Genomic DNA, 19514 nt, shown 5'->3' with positions numbered 1-19514 from the left:
CAAATACAGGTTGGGTCAATAAGAGGGGCCCCAGTGCCTTTTGATTTTGCACAGGTGAATGACTAAGACCCCGCGATTATTTTTTTCACGTGATAATATATTGAATGGTTTTCTTCTGTTGTGTGAGACAAGGTGAATGAATATTTGTTAGGAAACCATTCTGTTTGCTTATGCTTATGACTTTTTCAATTGTCTGACCTCACTACATTGCCTCTTTCCAAGGTTGAAGGCACAAGTGTCGGGGAGTTGGGCTCATCTTTGAGCTTTCATTCTCTTATCGATAAGCACCCCTCCATGCCCGGTGGTTTATTGCTCAGGGGCCTTTTATATCGCCTGTCAATACGATCTACACTACAAATTTTAAAGGCCATTGGCCTTTAACTTGAACCAAGATGGATACTTTTCTAACTGGGGTTCGTCTCGTATATTACTGACCATGGGGCGAGGAGCTAATTCGTGCATTGCATACAGCTCACCCGGCAGGCAATGAATTATGCTATTCGGTATGCCTGATAATGACTGAGGAATGACACCATTCAATGCTAAAGCTGCCATGCAGGTCGGGAATTGCGATAACTGCCAGCTATGCAATGCGCCAGTCCTCGCGCTTGCTTAAAGTAAGTGTTCCTCTTGATCGCAGAAAGAAGCCGACGCTGATCACTTCCCTTTTCTTGGTTAGAATGTCAAAAGTGAGGACCGAGATGAGCTAATCTCCTTGCAACAACGCCTGGAAAGCAAGATACAAGTTATCGCCCCAGCTATTGACATGATTGAGTTGATGTGAGTCACCTGGCACTGGGTTGGAACGCCGGAAAGCTCACAATTGGTCTAGTGCTGCTCGAGGAAACACGTCATTGGAATCTGCTGTTGCCCTCACGAAGTCTCTGAGATGGGACATTCAAGCCCTAGGACAGCGTCTAGGAAGAGCCGCGGCATGTGAAGAATTAAGACGCAAAGGAGCAGGATCGTCAAAAGATCAAGTGAACAGCGATAAAGAAATCAAGCTTATTATCAGAGATATCAAGAATCTGTTGGCTCGGATTGAAGATGCAGTGCCACTGATGAACCTGGCTATCACTACCTCCGGGGCCAAGTTATCCACTAACTTGCCCGCAACGGTATCACCATCCCGGCTCCTCCAAGCAAGCACGTTCCTCACAGCAGGGGATACACAATATTCAATCTCCCCATCTCAGGCAGTCCAAGTAGGGCCAACTTTTACCTTATCGATGTACATGCTATTTGCCAGCCACTTGCGACCCCATGACGAAGAATCTGTCCGCGAAGCCACGTGGAAGGAAGTCATGCACAAGGCACGTTTGAAGCTGCGTCGTGTTCCAATAGCTTCATTGCAGTCTACGGGCGAACGCCCACGAACGAAACTTCCTGGACCAGCCGGAGCCGATGAATACGCTTATCAAGTCCTGATTATCGAAGACCTAGACGACGGCCGAGTCCACACAATCGATGAGAATGGTCCACAGCCCCAAAACTATGAAGGCGTTTCCACGGCAGGAATCCGGGAGATTCTTCCTATTCATCAAATTTCAAAAATATTCTACGCAGACACCGGGAGGATCCTCAATATCAGCACAGAGGGCGAAACAAACAACCCGGTACTGCTGTTGAAACGGGACCTAAATGCTCTCCCGCCACGGCGCATGATGGAACGCGACGAGGTAGAGGAGGACTTTCCTCAAGCAGAATCCGAGGAGGAACCAGAAGACGAGGAACAATCCCAACTCGATGCACAGCTGAACGGAGGCGAAAATCCGGAAACTAGCAGCTTCGATTATCTGCATGAAGACTCCATACCCGAAGAATGGCGTCTGCCTCCCGGACTAGACCCAGAATGGATCGCATTTGAAGTTTACAACGAAGATGAAACCTCCGATACCGAGTCCGAAGCTGAAAATTCCGACCCACCCGCAGCTGAACCCTCGATCGACCCAAATATGATGGCAAAGCTGTCGCTTAACGAGAAGGGGGATTTATCACACTCCCCTTCTCCCCTAAATCAGTCATTCACATCCGCCGCTGCCACAACAACAGTCTCCAACCCTCACTTCGAGAACATCCGCACCTCCCTCTCCCTCCTCGAAACCCTCCTCCGCCTAACATCCCTCCAGCAATTCCAGCAACAATCCCACCTCTCCATCAGCGACGAGCTTCTCAACTTCTTCCTGGAAGAATCCTCGACCACCGGCGCCGGCGGCGACGAACAGCACCGCCAACGGCTCCGCTCCGAGGCCCGTCGTCGCGTTGGCTGGGACCCCTACAATGAAAGCCCCGTCAAACACCGCGGCGAGGATTACCAGTACGGCTGGGAGCCCGGTAGTGGTCCCCACCAATATGGCGGCGATCCTTACTCGCCTACTGGGCGGTCGCAGGGCTTCCATCTTCGTTCCAGGGAAAGTACACCGGAGACCCCGGTGCGCAAAAGCTCGCCGAGTGTCCGTCCAGGTGGTCAGCGTGGTATGAGGCCTGCGTATGCTGAGTCGCCCCTTTCGAAAAAGATGGGTAGGTCTCTGAATGATGGAGATCCAGGGTCTGGCACGGCAAATTGACGGATTCAATGAAAAATAAATGGGAAATGAATGGGAAATTCGTGGACTACCATGCCTTGTACATGTATTATGATCATGATTATGAGATAGCGAGTGCATTACAAGATCGATTTTTTCCTCTACCTTGCGGACCAATCCTCTACTATGTATATGTTACCGTGTTCTGGTGAATGTCATCATCCCTAGCGGCCGTTGAATGTCGGCTAATGATCTACCTAGGAGCTTAGATAGTCAGATCGCCCGTGTTGAGATACTATGTAGATAGAAGGAATGGCGTGTATTCAGATATCAACCGCATTGACAGATAACATCGCTCGCTGAAAGCAAGTTGCAGAAAACAGAGCTGGGAATAAAAGGAGGGGGAAAAGCCCGAAACGCCAAAAAAACAAAAGACCCGACATTCCTAAACTCCAACCAAAGCAGATTTCTTCAGCAGGCAATTGGCCGTGTTTAAGCTGGCGCACGCAGTAGCAATACCACGCTCTCCGGGGGTATATAGTATAGACAGGCGCCCTCGGAACCAACTTAGATCCTCTTGCCGATGCGTCCTTGAAAAGAGATAGGGAGTTACTCCCAATCTTCGTCGCTCTCATCCGCCTTCGCAGCGGGGGGACTCTTTTCCTTGGGACTACCGGGCGTGCGGCTAGCAGCGCCACTCACGACATCGTAGCTGGATTCGCTGTCGGCTTGGGAGTGCTGGTCGTTTGACCGGCGAGGCTCGGCTTTCTGGTTTTCTTTGGTAGGAGCGAGAGTCTGGGCACCGGAGCGGACCTGTGGAGTAGAAGGAGACTGAGACTCAATGTCAGAGTCGTCGTCCCAGCCGACTTCTTCTTCGTCTTCGGCATTGGCACCTGTAGAGTAAACTGGTTAAAACCGGAAACAAAAATCACCGGAGTGATGGACTCAATATACCCTTCAAAAGTTCCTTGCGCTTCTTCTCCTCGGTCTCTACGACGAGACGCAAGAAGTAGTAACGAGTCCAGAATTCTGCGTATTCCACCTGCTCCGGCACGAGCTTCTCCATGGCCGAACGGAGCTCGGGGTATTTTTCCAAATCGGCGGCGATCTCATCCGTCTTGACTTCGACATTGAACTCCTTTTTGAAAGAAGGCCACTCGTCGCTTACCGGGTCCTTGCTGAAGCTCTCGAGGTTTGAATGAATAACGTGCAGCTGTGCCTCGAACCGTGTCGCATGAATTACCCGCTTTCCCTCAGCATCCTTGCTCTCGAAAAGAAGCTTGCCAGACTCATCGGTATCGGGGGGCAAAATGCTAACGGCCTCACGCAGCTTCTGGCCGATGTTCATTCCGAATCGCAGGATCGCTTCATCCGCTGCTTCCTCTGCCTTCTCAATCTCCTTCAGCCGCCGAGCGGCTTCCGCCTTCAACCGGGCAATAAAGCTTTCTCCGCCGGCGCCAGCGCCTTCGCCTTCTCCCTTGTCACCAGATTCTGCTCCTTCTGCGGCAGCCTTAGGTATGGCAGCCTCATCACTCTGTCCCTCGCCACTGCCCGTCAAAGCAGCCGTGCTGAGAGACAGCCCCTTTGTCCGGTCGGCCAGTGTTTCCTTGAGATCTGAAAATCCTTTCACGGCTTCCTCGCTGGCAGCTGCATACTCCTGGCGAGCACCCTCGTAGTATGTTTCTCCCTGCTTGCGTACGTTGTCCCATAATCCTCCAATTCGGGAGCCCCACGGGCTGTTGGAGAAGGCTCGAAAGGTCTCTTGTAGCTCATCGTTGAGATTGGCGTTGGACTCCTCGGGCTTGGACTCAGAGGGGGCTCCCTCTTTGTTGGAAAATGCCTCCTCCTGGATGTGATCGTAGGCGATATCCATGATTGGGAAGTTGCAGGAGGAAAAAGAGGGTCAAAGACTTGGAAGCACAAGGTTGCAGTATCTCCGCGTTCGTCCACGGCCCGACCGCCCCGCTTGCGACGATCCTCAAAACTACATCGCATCATCGTATAAACAAACATATTAGTCAGTAAATTCAAGGTACAGTTTATATAGTAATTATACATGTTTAATAATATTTTAGGTATTCATAAATCATAATCCATTAAATTATGACATCGGAAACAATGTCATCCTTCAGGTAAGCTATAAGGCTCTCCTACACTATCCTGACTCCCCATCCAAAAGTTCGGGAGCGGAATGCTCTCCATGACGCTCGATGTAAGAAGCTGGCTCCGAGAGAGGACCCGACCCTGCCATTGAGGATCTCGGTCCACCGCCTGCGAGGACTCGACTTGAACCACTGAGCCAGGAACACGAGGGCGTTGAAACGAACTATCACCAGGCTCGATTCCACGTTCTCGTTCCCGAATGGGCGACGACTCGGGAACCATTTCAGTAGACTCTTTGTCGCCTTCCTGACTCTGTGTCTGTATCTGTGAGAATGGACCCGGTGCCTGTCTTTGAACAGAAGGCCTCCAAGCCTCCAAATTTGTGTACTGGCTACTGCCTCCGTGAGGGAAAAGCTCAGACATCTTCTGCGTATTCAGCGTTGGGATTGGCTCATGCGGGAATTGTGTAGCTGCGTGCATCCTTTGATAGCATATTGAGGCATCAGACATTGGACCTTCGGATGGAGGGGCATCATCCAATCCAGGGCTCGATTGCACAGCTGGTAGAGGAAGTTCTTGGGAATCATCCTTGGGTGACTCCGGGCTGTGTTGTGTTGCCTGTGAGCCATCTTGTGGACCAATTGCTCGGTGTATTTTATTTGGGGATGGCGTCACGGAACGTCCATTGAGGTTGTCCTCAAAGTCTCCATATTCCGAGTCCGCGTCCGTTTCATAGACGACTGTCCTCTCTCTCTTGGTAGGTTCAATTCTCGAGTTCCCGTTTGCTTCGGTGGGGAATTCCTGGGAAGTCGACTCCGTCGGAGGTGCAGATGAAGGGAATTCCTCAGTAGTAGTTAGATCAGGATGGATCAAACTATTATAGATGCTTGGCGAATCAAGTGTTGTTGGCTGCGGTAAAGATTCACCTCCAGGATCTTGTGAATCCTCGACCACTCGCCGAACCTCCGGGGGTTCTTCTTTAACAGGTTGCATGGGATTATTCGTGGGGTTTAACGGATTCCGTTTTGAAGGAGAGCGAGTAGCGCTGCGAAATTGAGATGAGGTTATAATAGCGAGACCAGGGCTTTCGGGCGTCTGTGAAGAAGGTATCTCGCGCGTCCGAAGCTTTCGCGGTGTAACAGGAGCTGTAGATGCTCGCTCGCCCTCACCTCCGCTTCCAGGATTTGACTCTTGTGCTTCTTTTTGTTGAGATATAGGTTCCCCAGTTGACAGATCCAGCTCTTCTTCAAGAGATCTGCGCTTCCGTTTAGCGGAGGCCGGACGCTTCGTATGCTGTAATTGGTTCGGTTTGGGCGTGTGATCTGTCTGTTCATCTTTTATGTCCTTCTTCTGCGGTGTCGGCTGGATATATCCCATGTTCACGTCGTCGTCATCATCATCGATGGTAATGTAACGTCGTACAAAGTCCATCTGGGTTAAGGTCTTGTCCCGCTTTCCCGTGGATTTCTCCAGGGATTTCCGACCGCCCCTAGGACGAACACTCGCCCTTGGTGTCTCGCTCTTTCGTGGTCCATAACTTCGGTATGCATCTCGATTGGCGTTTCCAGAGCTCCTCCGCTTCTGCGGGCGTTCATCCGACTCGCGCTCTCGTTCGCTCATCTTGAATTTCGAGATACGAGCTGACCGAACTGGTGGAGCGGGGAGAGAGTCTGAATCCTTGTCGGACCCATCATCTACATTTGGCCGCTGAGTTGTGTCTCGAGTATCGTCGCGACGTTTGTGTTCGTCGATGTAGCCAAGCTGGTCATCATTTGAAGGTGTGGGTTGTGTCACAAAGTCAATTTGCGTGAGAGTAGACTGGGCTCGTGGCAGCGATGTCCGCTTACGAGCACTTGCCGATGTCGATGACTGTGGTGATCGGTTCCGTGCGGTTGTTTTCGTGGCAGTTGTTGGAAGACCTCGTAGACTAGGCCTTCTTGGAGTGCGGAACTGGTTTCGAGGAGTCTCTGGCAAGCTTCTAGATTCATGCGATTCTTTCATCGCACCAGCAATGGTTCAAGGCTTAAACATCTGACTGGGGCCTAAAGGGAAAAGATATGACGTTAGCGGAGAGATGCCTGAGGCGGTTCGCGTCGACGCGTCGCTAATATCGACTTGGTTCGTGCGTTATAGTTTCGGCCCCATGCATTCACAATCGAGTCCAATAATGACACAAACAAAAAGCACAATGCAATTATATTATTTCAATCTGCACGGTCTAATCTCACTCATACAGCCTACACAAAAAATAATAAGAGCAAAAAAAGAAATCTCAGGTTTGGTTTTTAGGAATAGCCGAACGCGGGGGTCGAACCCGCAGCCTTAAGATTAAGAGTCTTACGCTCTACCGATTGAGCTAGCCCGGCTGGGCTGTTGAAAGAGGCTGCGCTATAATGCTACATTAGCCAAAAGAAGGGGCAGAGCAGTACAAAACACAGGCGTCAGTGAAGCGGTTAGGGAAAGCAGTCTAAAGTAGCATTTTTGTTCTTATTTGAATCTTTTATATTCAATGTACATAGGTAACATACAACAGGTCTGATTGTCAAAAACTAGCCCTCATCAGACATCAGCCATTCGGGAATTGCATCCTCATCTTCAGGGTCCTCAGAAAGTAAAGATCCCTTCTCGATCTCGCTGTCAGAATCATAATTGGGCACTGGTGACGGTGGCCGGGAGATAGTGACCACACTTGCGGATTTGGAGCCACCATTGGTGGATGAATCTACTGCGATGGGAACTTGGTCAGATGATCCTGCGAGTACTTGAGGTACGGATGTCGGGTTTAATCCGTGGTTTGGGACAACCACCAGTGAGTAGCGAGGCGTTTTTGATGCTTTGTTCCTGGCAATACTCTCAGGAATCGATGTTGGGTTTATAGCCAAAGGCGCAGGCTTTGGAGGTTCCACCGAGTCCGGAGCTGGATCATGATCATCGGGCAGAAATCCACCTCCAAGACTATAATCCTCCTCGTCCGATGACGATTCCATTTCTCTTTCTGTATAGTCTTCAGGAAAATGCTGATCATGTACCATTTTGCCCTTTCCCATAACTTTCGTAGGCGGGCTATTAGCTGGTTGGTCTGGTTCAGGAAAGAAACCACCACCAGCATCTTCAACGTCCATTTCGTCTTCGATATCTTCGTGCTGTTGTTCTTCATCATCGCCAGCATACTCCTTGACTCTTTCTGCAATCCTAAGCTTCAACAAAAGAGAGTCGCCAGAACCGCAGAGCTTCCGCAGTTCTTGCCTCCAGTGCAGCGTGCCGCCTCTCATCTTCGAGACCCCGCAAGACTTCCTCGAGAGCCTCCTGGTACTCGGTGGCAATAACAATTCCCCCGAGTACAGCCGTGCCACGACGGCCTCTAAAGTCAAATCCAGTAACTGCGTCCGCATAGTCAATGCCAAGGATTCGAGCAGCTCGAACTGCCTCTGGCCGCTTGATGTGAACTCCGCCAGGCGGGACCATACTGGGCACATAGACATCGAGGTTTCCATATGTGTTCTTCGGAATTCTTCCCTGAACCACCGGTGGTGGAACATATATTTCTGTCTGGAACTCGGCGTATAGTGTAGTCTCTTGGGGCTCATTTTCATCTTCATCATCACTGAAGCCCCCGCCCTTGTTTCGACTTGCAGCGACACGCTTGAGAGGCTGCTCGCCAACTCTAACGTCCCGCCCAAGGCGATACCATTTATCGGAGCTTCGTACAATATGTAGGTCAGATCGACGATAAACGGGTTCTGATGTCTCACTCCGTGCTGTGCTTTTTCCCAACCCCACGTGCCCAATGATTCGTTTTGGATGGATGACTTCATTGCGACGGACGTGTCGCTCAATCGCATAGACGGGATGGTCCTTGAAGTCCTGGATATTGCGTGGCATGGGCTCAGCTGCTGATTTGGATGTTAGTTCACTAATCTCTGCCTCATCTCGATCCTCGAAGAAGGGTTTTTCATAGGCCTTTAGCGCCTTATCCCACCACTCCTCGCCATTCCGTGTGACTTCCACGCGCAGTTTCCGTGTCTTGGCATTAAATGCTTTTACATAGCGACGAGTGACGTCTCTTGCGGAGGCGTCATCCTCGAAAGCAACCACGTAATTCATCATGTTTAACGAATCGCTCGCAGGCGGTTCAAATTTCGAAGGTTTAGCAAGGGATTTTGTTACAATGGGGTCAATCGAAACCCATTTATTTGCAGCTTCGTTGAAAGCTTCCACCCAAAATACCGGAAATGACGAGTCTCGCGATGTCGGAATCGGACCTATCTGTGTTAGTCAGGCGTAGACTAGCAATCGTTGGAAATCACATGCCTGAATGAAATTTTGGTTGAGGAGGACGCGAGGGGGTGAATTTAGGCTGTCCAATGCGTCGAGGCCTTGAAGCTGCAGGTGATTTTTCACCCTTACTGCGTTCATCTGTTGAGGATCCAGGATCGTCTGAGGATATCACAATATATTGATGCTTTGGTTTAGACGGCGTCATGTCTTTCACGGTGCCAGAAAATGGCAATGGTTGCAATGAGCAAACAAGTCTCGCCTCTACGGCTACAGACCGCAATAGGGCACAGAATAGCTGAGCCCCGAAGTCCCGGGACCCTTCCATTATCTTCGCTTGGGTTCGAAAATCCGCTTTGGATAAAAAGACTTCAGCATTCGACATGATTGACTCCTATATATTCGTGTCAGTAAATAATTGTTGATGGAAAAACTTGTGAAGGATACCAATTTCTGCTTCAATTGCGATTCATCTTCCGCCCAGTGAGCCCGTTTCATTCCTGGTTTGGTAACCCGAAATCTGCGTGTGAAGACATCTGCAGCCTGGTTGAGACCGTCCATGAACGTGGTAGATCTGCTATAGTGTGGTTTATCCTCATCTGGATGCAGAAGAGTGACTACATTCCTAGGCAGTGTCTTCTTCAGGAATTCCTATGATGCTGTTAGGCCCCCAATCGATATCCCAAAGCGGGCCAATGCTCACCTGTGATTCCTCATCATTGCACCACATGTTGCGCAACTGAACGTGGCCAAGAAGGCAAAGAATATGACATTTGTGCACATCCAATCTAACCTTTCTCTCGGCTCCAGTTAAGGGCTTCCTTCTTTGGACTGCTTTTTTGTGCTTCTCAGGTTCCTGCTCTAGTGTGATCTGGAGCATCTCATCGTCGCCTTGAGACACGAAAGGCCTATTCAACAAGGACTGAGGCGGTTGCTGTAATTCAACATCTTCCCAATCAACGTCTGATTCTTCTGATGTCGATGAATCGTAAACTGTTTGCACTGGTTGGACGCTATGTTTGTTTGCTTCTGCGTCCTGGTGTGTTTGTTCCGAGGCCCCTAATCCCACGGGGATGGCTTTCATGTCTCCGGCCTTGCGCCTCTTGATTGGTCTGTCTGAGGCAAATTGCCCAGGATCTCTGGCTTCAGCCTCCTCCAATAATTCTTGATAGATATCTGAAGTATGATCATTTCTCTGTCTCTGACGTTTAGGTTGACGGGCTGGCGTCACCCGGCTCCTTGCGGAACGAGCTGGCGTTTGGCGCACCATTGCAACCCAAATTATTGAAAGGCAGAATCATGCGGTATATTTCCAGGCTTTTTGTCCGATGAGGCTCTACGCGTCGCGCGTCACACTCAAAGTGGCGTTTTAGTACCCCGCCCTCCTCAGAAAATCAATGAGACAAAACATCAAGGAAAAGAAAATGCGAAATGTTCACTATTGCTTCGAAATGATATTTGCAGAATTGAAATATGTCCTTGCCTAGGCTCTGTTGATGCACTGCGTTTCGAGTCCTTCCAGATCACAAGGTGCGTCATGTCGGATTTTGATTTATCCGTGCCGATATCAATATAACCCGATTAGGAAGTAAGCTATTGATGCTCGATACTATAGTTAATTATCAACGGATTTTAATAGTTTATTCGTTGGTATCCTTAATACTCCTGTTACCGGGATAGGCATGTATGTTTTGTAAAAGTCTCACTTACTTCCGTTTTAAACGAAGAAAAGCATGCGAGAAAGTTAATATATATATGCACTGGAGGATCTCCCCTGTGGTCGTCTTTTGACCGCAACTTCGACGAAACATGATCTTCATAGGCAAAGCAAAACCAAGTGTTACAGCCAGATAAGGCAAACATAATCCCGTGCCCAAAGAAGACGATACCTTGCCTGGAATATAAGGGGAAGACATCAAAGGTTATACATGGAAAAGTCGATTTGCACATTTTAAGCTGTTTTTACCGCCTATAAGCTACAACGTCAACAAGGGAGAAAATATCTACCAAAAAGACATATAAAAATACTGCCAAAAAAGACATCACAAGGCTGCATACGCGGCCGATTATTCTTGTATATGTAGTTGGACAGTGAGTCCTATTGACCAATCGTCATGGAAGATATAATAGAAGGACCATGCGCCTATGTTGTATACGAGTTGCCTGATAATAGGTCGTCTTCTAAAAAGATCTCCACATGCCGAGTAGGTAAAATGGATAGAGGAATTAGAGACACCAAGCAAAGCGACATGCATATGCAAATGATGTTCATGATATGTATTATAACCCACTATACTATATCCGACGCATGTTTCAGTTGTTTTTGTTTCTCCCTCGCAGATTCGCAGGGCTTCTATAGGACGGACACGTTCCAGCCAATAGAACTCACGCCAGTGGAGATAACTCGTCTGCTGATCGATCAGCTAGCCTGTCCCAGCGAGTTGATAAAGGCCCTTCTAGAGCGCGACCTACAACGTAGAGGCATTTTCTGAATGATACCAGCCTGTAAAAGAAAAGTCAACAATTTGATATTAACTCCTCACTGGTGGATGGGCGGGGTGTTGATGGGACGATTTTCCTCTCCAGACCAACTGTAGACGTGCATGATCTACATTTCGCTTGCGTCTGACAGTTGTGTGGTGCTCACAACATTTGAACTTTTATTCCTGAGCCGTGCCGATTGGGCCTTTGATTTCCACCCAGGGCCAGTCATATTCGGATTTTGGAAAATGATTTGCAGTTCCAATTCCAAATATTTTTAACTTTTCTAAGCGATGGAGAAGTCATTTTGAAAATTTCGTTTCCCTCTATGGCATTATGTGGCGAGTACGGAGTATGGAGTACGTGAATTGAACTGTGTGGATCTCTCTAGCCGATCATTTCTGTGAATAATTCACCCCGCACCTACATGCATATGTAGTAGGGTTAATAGTTGGTTTATTGGGCATTGGTTACCAAGTTAAAGGATATGACAAGGGGGCTTTCCTGTTTCTTCTTCTCTTCTTAGTTTAGTATCTGTATTCGTGCATCTTTAGTGCAACTCCAAAGCTGCTGGAAAGGTGGCCCTTGAAGTGGTAATTATTACGGATACACAGGTCTATCTCATCCGCAGCCAATGAAATCTAGTAATATCATCTGTGGGGAGTAAATATCTGTGAAAATCCCCAAGCGGTCTACCCCTTCGCCAGCAAGCAGCTGTTCTATATGCATGGCACGTAGTAATGAGTACATTCAGCGAATGTCCCAAGACGGGCGATGGGCCGATATGCACGTTGTCAAGGATACCAGGCCGTATGTCTTACTCGACTCACAACCACTTCCAATAGACTTTCGCTATTTTAGAAGTAGATGAGTTGTCAAGAATAGAGCTAGGCACATACTTCCATGTGCATGTAGCTGGTATCTTACCGAGGGCGGGAGCAATGTGCAGCCCAGGTGATTCCCGCTGCATACATTTCCTTAGAAAACGCTTGTCACTTGTTCTTTCTCCCAGAGTCCAATGCAGATTGGCCGACTTAAGTTTCCGATGTACAGCTCTACCCACTAGGTACTAGATATATACGGAGTAGCCCAGTGAGCATATTAGAGTGAGTACCTTGTTTCTCGTCTTGGACTCGGATCCGATAGGCTTGGCATCTTGTGTAACACATGTCTCGACTTCGGCGTATGTATTCGGGGCTGTTCGGTTGTGAACACTTACCTAGGTAAATAACAGACCCTGCAATTTCAATGCCCTATCTATCTCCCCACATCAAAGAAATGGTACATACAGTCCCGCTTATAGTGGGTACTCTTAGAAGCCAAAGCAAGAATCTCAAAGGAGATAAACCGCCAAAGGCTGTCTCCACTACCAAGCTGCTCCGCTGCGGAGTGACGACTTATGTAGCAGTTCATGGGTTGTGGTTCGGCGAACACCGAACCACACATCTACGGTTGTACTTATGTAGCACCAGAGAGACATGGTTCAACCAATTTTTTTTTGTGAACATAATGTTGTAGGCAATTAACCAAAAAAAAAAAACGATTGAAAAACCTATTAAAGAACATAGTTTCGTAGTTCCCGTCTCGAAACCTTGGAAATTGGCTCTGGGGCCGGCGTTACCGACACGATGGAACCCGCACAACTTTCCCAGCCGCCGGGTCCGGGTGAATTTCAATTGCAATAAATTCCCGGTTCCCTTTGGATGGTAACCCGGTTCCATGGCAGCGAGATCATTATTTTTGGGACGGCTGCAGGGGTGCTATGCTTGGTATTCTATCTGCAAGGTTGCGCTACCATTGTTGACGCGTCTTGCTTTTTCCCCTTTCTTTTTTGTCGCATCAATCATAATAATATACAACAGATAAGATAACCACTTTTTGATTCGGGGTAATCCAAGTACAGAAGGTTCAATACATTTCTATCTTTGTAGGTGTTTTTGTGTAAGTAGGGTTGGAGCGTTTTGCATACTCGAATTTGGGGATACATCTGGGCACGTTTGTTATTTCCGTCTTCACCTGGGCAAGATACGCTATGTTGTATATGTTATAATCACGCCTATGTTTGATCAGCATTTGCACGAGAGCAATGATGGAAGATTCCCAGGTTTAGAAGTTCGGCATGGAAACTTGGGTACTCCATATCTCTGTATGGAGTAGGTAACACCTTGTACAGGGCGGAGCTTCGGAAGTCATGAGAAAATAAACAAAAAAAAAAGATAAAAATCAATATGAAGACCCAGAGTACCGGAAACTCTTGTGCATGTTCCGTGATGCACTTCCAGATCCCATGTGCCCCTCCTTTGGAGCAATTTGGGGAAGAGAAAGCCCAGGCTTCTAGCGCCCCGAGTGACGCTATTTCTGATAGATCACCTCCTATTTTCCCACCACTAAACCTAAATACGGTAAGAGTCCGAGTCGTCATGTCCAAGGAGAGGAAAAAGAATAAAGGAAACTTCGAGCATTATATCTTGGACTTCGTAAATCTTCCAGAATTATTCCGACACTTTGATATTCGAGTCAAAACCGAGTACATGCAATGACTAACAGCACAGGCCTTGGCGTGATAACTGTACCCGTGACTGTTACGGATTACAGAAATTCATTTTGAGAGGGAAAATCCCAACAGGTCCACACTCTCTAGGGGGCCGAGAAGGGGGGCCGAGAGTCCCCAGTCTAGAATCCATTTTTATCACACCAGCCGAACTTTTACTTTGGCTTTTGATTTCGATTTGAAGCCTTCGCAATGTGTATTTTCGAAAGAAAAGGAAATCCCATAACCTCGGAGAATAATGGTCCATACTGACTATTCTAGGATGACCCTGCAGGATCAGTATTCTTGGAAACCATTTCTGCTGATCGCCCAAATCTAAAGGGAAAATCCCAGCAGAAAGGTTGAAGGCGGCCCGTGGCTAGGCGGGTTGCATATTCCCAGCCAGATGGAACCGTCCTCTATTGGTCGATCAAGCCCAACCAGCCAGGAGCCTTCGATCGTGAGGATCGAGACAATGGGTAAAACGCCTGGGTAACTAAATGAAATAAATAAATGTTAGGTAAATGAAATAGATACATAACATGTACTATCCAGGGTCCCATGTCAGGGAACTGGAGGGTCACCGGAGGATCAGCGGAAAAAGAGTCCTAGTTCTATCAACAATCCAACGACCATCCCGACTTGGAACATAGTGAAGCTACCGAAAAATATTGGATTTTATGATTCTGTTCTTCTGAAGGGAAAAGAAATGGGTTGATATCTTGTTTATTTTGTTGAATGGAAGAAACAAAAGAGAAAAGAAGGCCAAAATGTAACTTGAAAAATAAAAGAAGTAAAAATCAGCAACAATTACATATTACATAGTAATTTCATCCAATCATTTCCACTAGAAAACCAAACCTTTTTCCCCAGCGAAAACAGGGACAATGCATGGGTATGTGGGCACTATTTCCGCTTTTAATGGATTTCACGCCTGAAGCGCCTGGGCATCTTTTACTCTTTCATATGTAGCTTTTTTTACTCGACTTTACCATTTACAACTTCGTACAACTAGAAGCTCCACTTACCGGGGTTTGCTTTTGCTTTTGCTTTTTACTCGAATATTTCAAATGTCGATCTTACGCTGAATTATAGTTGTCGGGATTGTCCTCCCGCACTGCCAGATTTTAACTTAACCCAAGCTGTCGGGCTCCCTTTCCCCTCCTCCTCTTTCAATCATGTCTGGATTTGCGTCAGTCTGAATCTTTCCATTTTTATACTGGGACGTGGAATGGACTATCGCAAGATTAATTCCTGATTTTACTTCACAAAGGAATAGTTTACCTGCTGTCTATACCGCAGAGCGCCCTGATACCTGCCACTATTGATCTCGCTGGATGAGAGACCATGGGTGCTAGACGTCCGGTGAGTTTGTTTCTCTTGTAGATAATGGTCCCTATGTCAATACTCTATGCATTATTGATATTCTGGTGGTTATTTGACTATGGATTCTTTTTGCTAACGCAAAATTATGCAGGCACTTCATGCTGACTACGGGTAATACTACCTCCGCCCTTCTCACCTCTTATTGCTTTACCAAATCAAAGACTGGCATGACTGACCATATCATAACAGTGATACGCAGTCATTGACTGCCAGTGTAACCGATTATCCTGTCGAGAACGGAAGAACCTATCACAGGTATCACGAGGGAGGTATGTTTGCAATTCCGGCTCTGTCAGATCTCGCACAGCATGACTAATTCAATGTTTAGCTTATATATACCCCAATGATGAACAAGAATTAGATCGCCTAGACATGCAACATCACATGTTCAAAATGGCGATGGATGGGAAACTATTCCGAGTTCCCCTCCAAGACCCAAAGCATATTCTTGATATTGGTACTGGTTCAGGGATATGGCCAATAGAGATGTGTATGATCACCCGTCCCAGCTCTAAGACTCTTGTCTCACCATCTCGAATTGTCTTCTTACAGCGGCCTTGTTTCCAAACACCGAAATCATAGGGACAGATCTATCCCCAGTGCAGCCGACAGAAGTTCCGCCAAACGTCCATTTCCTGGTTGATGATGCCACCGAAGAAGAATGGCTATGGAACAAGAACTATTTTGATTTCATTCACACCGGCCACATGACCGGGGCCATGCCGTCATTCAAACGTGTACTACAACAGGCATTCAAACATCTCAAACCGGGGGCATACATGGAATGTCACGAGGCCGACCCGAAACTGAAATGCGACGATGATACCATGCCTCCCGAAAACCAAGATGGGGGATACAGCGCATACGCCATGCATGATTGGGTAGACCTTAATATACGCTCGAGTCGCGATTCCGATCCACCAAGACAATTCCGGATTGCCCACCGGATTGCACAATGGATGAAAGATGTAGGATTCGTCGACGTTGAACAAAGTCTCTCCAAAATTCCCACAAATACCTGGCCGGAGGACGAGAAGCTAAGGACCATCGGTGCTTGGAGTGAGACCAATTGGCTTGCTGCTTTATCCGGGTGGTCGTATAAGCCCTTCCTTGCCCTTGGGTGGTCGAAACCGGAAATTGAAGTCTTCCTCGTTGATGTGAGGAAGAGTATACAGGACCGAAGTGTCCATTCTTATATGGACTTTTATGTGGTGACAGGGCGGAAGCCCCTTCCCAATGAAGGCAAAACTGCATCATGAGTTTCTGTTATCTCCTCACTTTCTCGTCATGACTGTCTTACGTTCTATCACACCGTTCCATTATGTCCTCTCCAAGATGATTAGCATGTGATACCATTGGTGGGCAAAATTTTGCATGCATTGCATTGGCGTTATGTTTATGATTACAATTTATTTTAATTTTTGCCTTCTATATAAATCCATTTTCATACCTACATATGTAGTTTATGCGAACATTTGATGTACATCCGAGGTGTTCTAAACAAATCTGGCTTAGAACGATCAAATGGGCCACAAAGATGACATAACCCAGGATGTAGAAACAAGTAGAATTCGCAAAACAAGAAAATCATGGCCAAACTAAACGCTACAAGTCAAAATGTGATACACATGTAGACACAGGTATAATGGAAGCCCAAACATTGGCCCGTTGACTCGTCCACTCCGCCTGGAGGGATGCGGAGATTAGTCATCACGCCAAGAATCGGAAAGCTGCCATGCGAAAGTTGATTCCGAGTGCTTGCGACAAGCCTAAGACAGCAATCGGCCTGCACATGCCATAGCCAGCCCCATGTCTTTCGGCAGACATGCCTACCGGCATGCTCTAAAGCCACCAGCTACTCCAACACTCGACCATCCCTGGATCAGTGATGACCTACTCGCAGCCACGTTTCGTCGCTTCGCCAACGGTCAACGGCGCCATGGGAGCTGCGTCCCCGGACCATTGGAAGCACGGCGACGCCTAGCAAAGCGAAGAAACACTGCTCTGGCGAGCATAGGGGGAGGCCCGGCTGAAGATATCGCGTGTCTGTTTGGTCGCAATGGGAGGGAACACATGAAGTGGACCGACCATCCATGGCAGAGAGCGCCATTCGAAACCCAGAGTATGTGTGACAAGACATGCAAAGTCTTTTGACTATCCGCTAATTGATCTTTGAAGGTTTCGCCGATCATTCTTTGGGTCCTCCTGAAGTACCTTTCTCTTTGTCCGACCAGAACCCGAAGCCTCGACCCGAACCTAGCGACTTTCACACTACTCATGAAGCTCCGTCGTACCTTGCCAATGCGGGCCAAGCTACGCGCGAGCAAATGCTGGAGGCATTTTTGGATGGGAATAATTGGGGCATTGAAGATGCAAGGGACTTTACTCGTCGGTTGAGAATTGACCTCCACCGGGAGCCGCGATACAGCCGGCAGATATTCGAGCGGTTACTTGCTCGTTCAGACCCAGACCTTACAGAAGCCGTTGCGTTCTTGGATGATCCGTTCCTGAATACCCGGGGATCAGGAAATTACGCTGCAGCTGTCGAGATCTTTGTTCGAACAAAAACGAAACGCGGCAAACGAACCGCTGTTTTGAATGCGATTAATCGTGCGTTAGAGTTGGGGTTGATTTCAACTGATGAGATCTGTCTGATCATTACCGCTTTACCAAATATCATCGTCGAACGAAACAAGACTCTGGGGTCATGGGACCATAAAGCTTTATTGAAGCACTACCGGGCGATGTGGAAAGCTATTGGGTGCTGTAACATTCTCGGGTATCACGATCTGAACAGAAGCATTGTTGATGCTTGGCTTGGAGAGCTCTTGCGTACTCGCAGCTTTCGTTTTGCCGAGGAACTCATCATCGAAACCCATGATGCAGACAGCCGCAGCCATTGGCCTTCTGCTTTGGTTCAAGCTTGGCTGGATACTATGGAAGTCGATTCAGAGACAAGCTTGCCGTTTCCCGACAAGATCTTTAGCCAGCTTGATGTTAACAGTGCGGCGGACTGTGTCATCCGTGTAACAGAGGCATTGGCATCGTCTTCAGCAGACAGGGACTCCAGAAACCAATTGCTTGAAAGATGGCGGGATTGCCTCTCAAATGCGGAAGTCATTTCGACCGTTGCCAACTCACAGGTCTGGTTCGATTTTCCTCTCCCGTGTGTTCAAACACAAATCAAGCATGCCCCTCTGAGCCATTCAACTCAACGCCAGATCATTTTGCGACTCTGGCTTCTACGAACGCTTGGTCGATCCACTGGGCCCATGTACAACCAGAGTGCAAGAGCAACGGATCGACCAATCTACTCATTGCTCAATCTATACGAAACGGTGATGCAAGATGCCAGCGGAACATTCTTTCCGGACTTCTTGCGGGAAATTCATGACCTCGATCTTCCATATAACAGCCTTCTGCTCCTAGCTCTCAACAAAAAGGGCAAAACTTCCATTACCAAAACCACCCGCAAAACCCTCGAACAACTGGAAACCTCCCAGCTCTCCCTAGCAGAAGTATGGACAAACCCAGCCATATACAAGGGAATACAAAATCTTTTCCACACCAGATTCGACCAAATGTTCCACCGCATGAACCTGACCAGCCCGGACACAGTTGAAGAAATCCTGAGTGTTGTTCGATCAGGAGACTCAAAGAACATCTGGCCCATCCTCAGACTTCTCAACAACAACACCCCATTTAAGATCAGCCTCCACAAAGCCTGGCAGCCCATTCCACACCGCGACGAGAAAGCCCTCGTGCGATACCACCCAGGCCCGCGGAACAGCAGATGCCCCGATCCCCATGCTGCGGTCGACCTCATAAACCAACTGGCAGTTGCTCTCTCCTGTTGCAAGCACTTGACTCCGTGCCAGTCTTTCCATATGGTTCACTGGCTTTACGGGTTTCTTCGCAGACACGGGGGGCCCGTGGATCCGGAGTTCGTGCGAGCCATGTATCACGCTGGTGTTGTGCGCTTCCGTCGTGACGGTCGCCGTATCTCGGCTACTCAGTACGAGTACATCCTTTGGATTGTCGGCAAGTTCGAAAGCTCTGAGGTTGTTGAAGAGCTCGCTGCTCTGCCTCAGATTGGTGAATCGAGGGCTTGACTGGTAGTAGATGTGTATGTGAATGGATGTCTACACAGGAAAATTTATAAAATAGAGCGATACGATACCCCTGCTTCAATATTACCTTGCCTAGAGGGTGCT

General features: G+C 48.1%; 6 protein-coding genes across 6 annotated transcripts; 3 read left to right on the top strand and 3 right to left on the bottom strand.

The window, feature by feature from the left end:
• Positions 1 to 486: 486 nt before the first annotated feature.
• On the top strand, positions 487 to 2567 carry N7471_010195 (RanGTP-binding protein; the record flags this gene model as incomplete). The annotated part of the gene is made up of 4 exons (XM_057282914.1): positions 487 to 503; positions 560 to 617; positions 680 to 780; positions 833 to 2567. The coding sequence occupies 4 exons, from the start codon at positions 487 to 489 to the stop codon at positions 2565 to 2567; spliced, it is 1911 nt and encodes a 636-aa protein (XP_057133797.1).
• Positions 2568 to 3134: 567 nt separating this feature from the next.
• Positions 3135 to 4398, bottom strand: N7471_010194 (BSD domain-containing protein; the record flags this gene model as incomplete). The annotated part of the gene is made up of 2 exons (XM_057282913.1): positions 3135 to 3418; positions 3480 to 4398. 2 exons carry the CDS (start codon positions 4396 to 4398, stop codon positions 3135 to 3137), a joined length of 1203 nt encoding a protein of 400 aa, XP_057133796.1.
• Positions 4399 to 4646: 248 nt separating this feature from the next.
• Positions 4647 to 6629, bottom strand: N7471_010193 (uncharacterized protein; the record flags this gene model as incomplete). The annotated part of the gene is made up of 1 exon (XM_057282912.1): positions 4647 to 6629. The coding sequence occupies one exon, from the start codon at positions 6627 to 6629 to the stop codon at positions 4647 to 4649; it is 1983 nt and encodes a 660-aa protein (XP_057133795.1).
• A 548-nt stretch (positions 6630 to 7177) lies between these two features.
• Positions 7178 to 10173, bottom strand: N7471_010192 (uncharacterized protein; the record flags this gene model as incomplete). The annotated part of the gene is made up of 5 exons (XM_057282911.1): positions 7178 to 7820; positions 7852 to 8890; positions 8940 to 9297; positions 9351 to 9554; positions 9607 to 10173. 5 exons carry the CDS (start codon positions 10171 to 10173, stop codon positions 7178 to 7180), a joined length of 2811 nt encoding a protein of 936 aa, XP_057133794.1.
• A 5088-nt stretch (positions 10174 to 15261) lies between these two features.
• N7471_010191 (class I SAM-dependent methyltransferase) lies at positions 15262 to 16559 on the top strand (the record flags this gene model as incomplete). Its single annotated transcript, XM_057282910.1, has 5 exons — positions 15262 to 15279; positions 15392 to 15411; positions 15490 to 15569; positions 15629 to 15790; positions 15853 to 16559. The coding sequence occupies 5 exons, from the start codon at positions 15262 to 15264 to the stop codon at positions 16557 to 16559; spliced, it is 987 nt and encodes a 328-aa protein (XP_057133793.1).
• Positions 16560 to 17109: 550 nt separating this feature from the next.
• On the top strand, positions 17110 to 19412 carry N7471_010190 (uncharacterized protein; the record flags this gene model as incomplete). Its single annotated transcript, XM_057282909.1, has 2 exons — positions 17110 to 17422; positions 17479 to 19412. The coding sequence occupies 2 exons, from the start codon at positions 17110 to 17112 to the stop codon at positions 19410 to 19412; spliced, it is 2247 nt and encodes a 748-aa protein (XP_057133792.1).
• Positions 19413 to 19514: the final 102 nt, after the last annotated feature.

This window comes from Penicillium samsonianum, assembly GCF_028829775.1.
Source record: "Penicillium samsonianum strain IBT 33392 chromosome Unknown utg000005l_segment0_segment0, whole genome shotgun sequence".
Taxonomy (NCBI): domain Eukaryota; kingdom Fungi; phylum Ascomycota; class Eurotiomycetes; order Eurotiales; family Aspergillaceae; genus Penicillium; species Penicillium samsonianum.
Note: the sequence above shows the minus strand (reverse complement) of the source record. Positions and strands in the feature narration are given on the sequence as shown.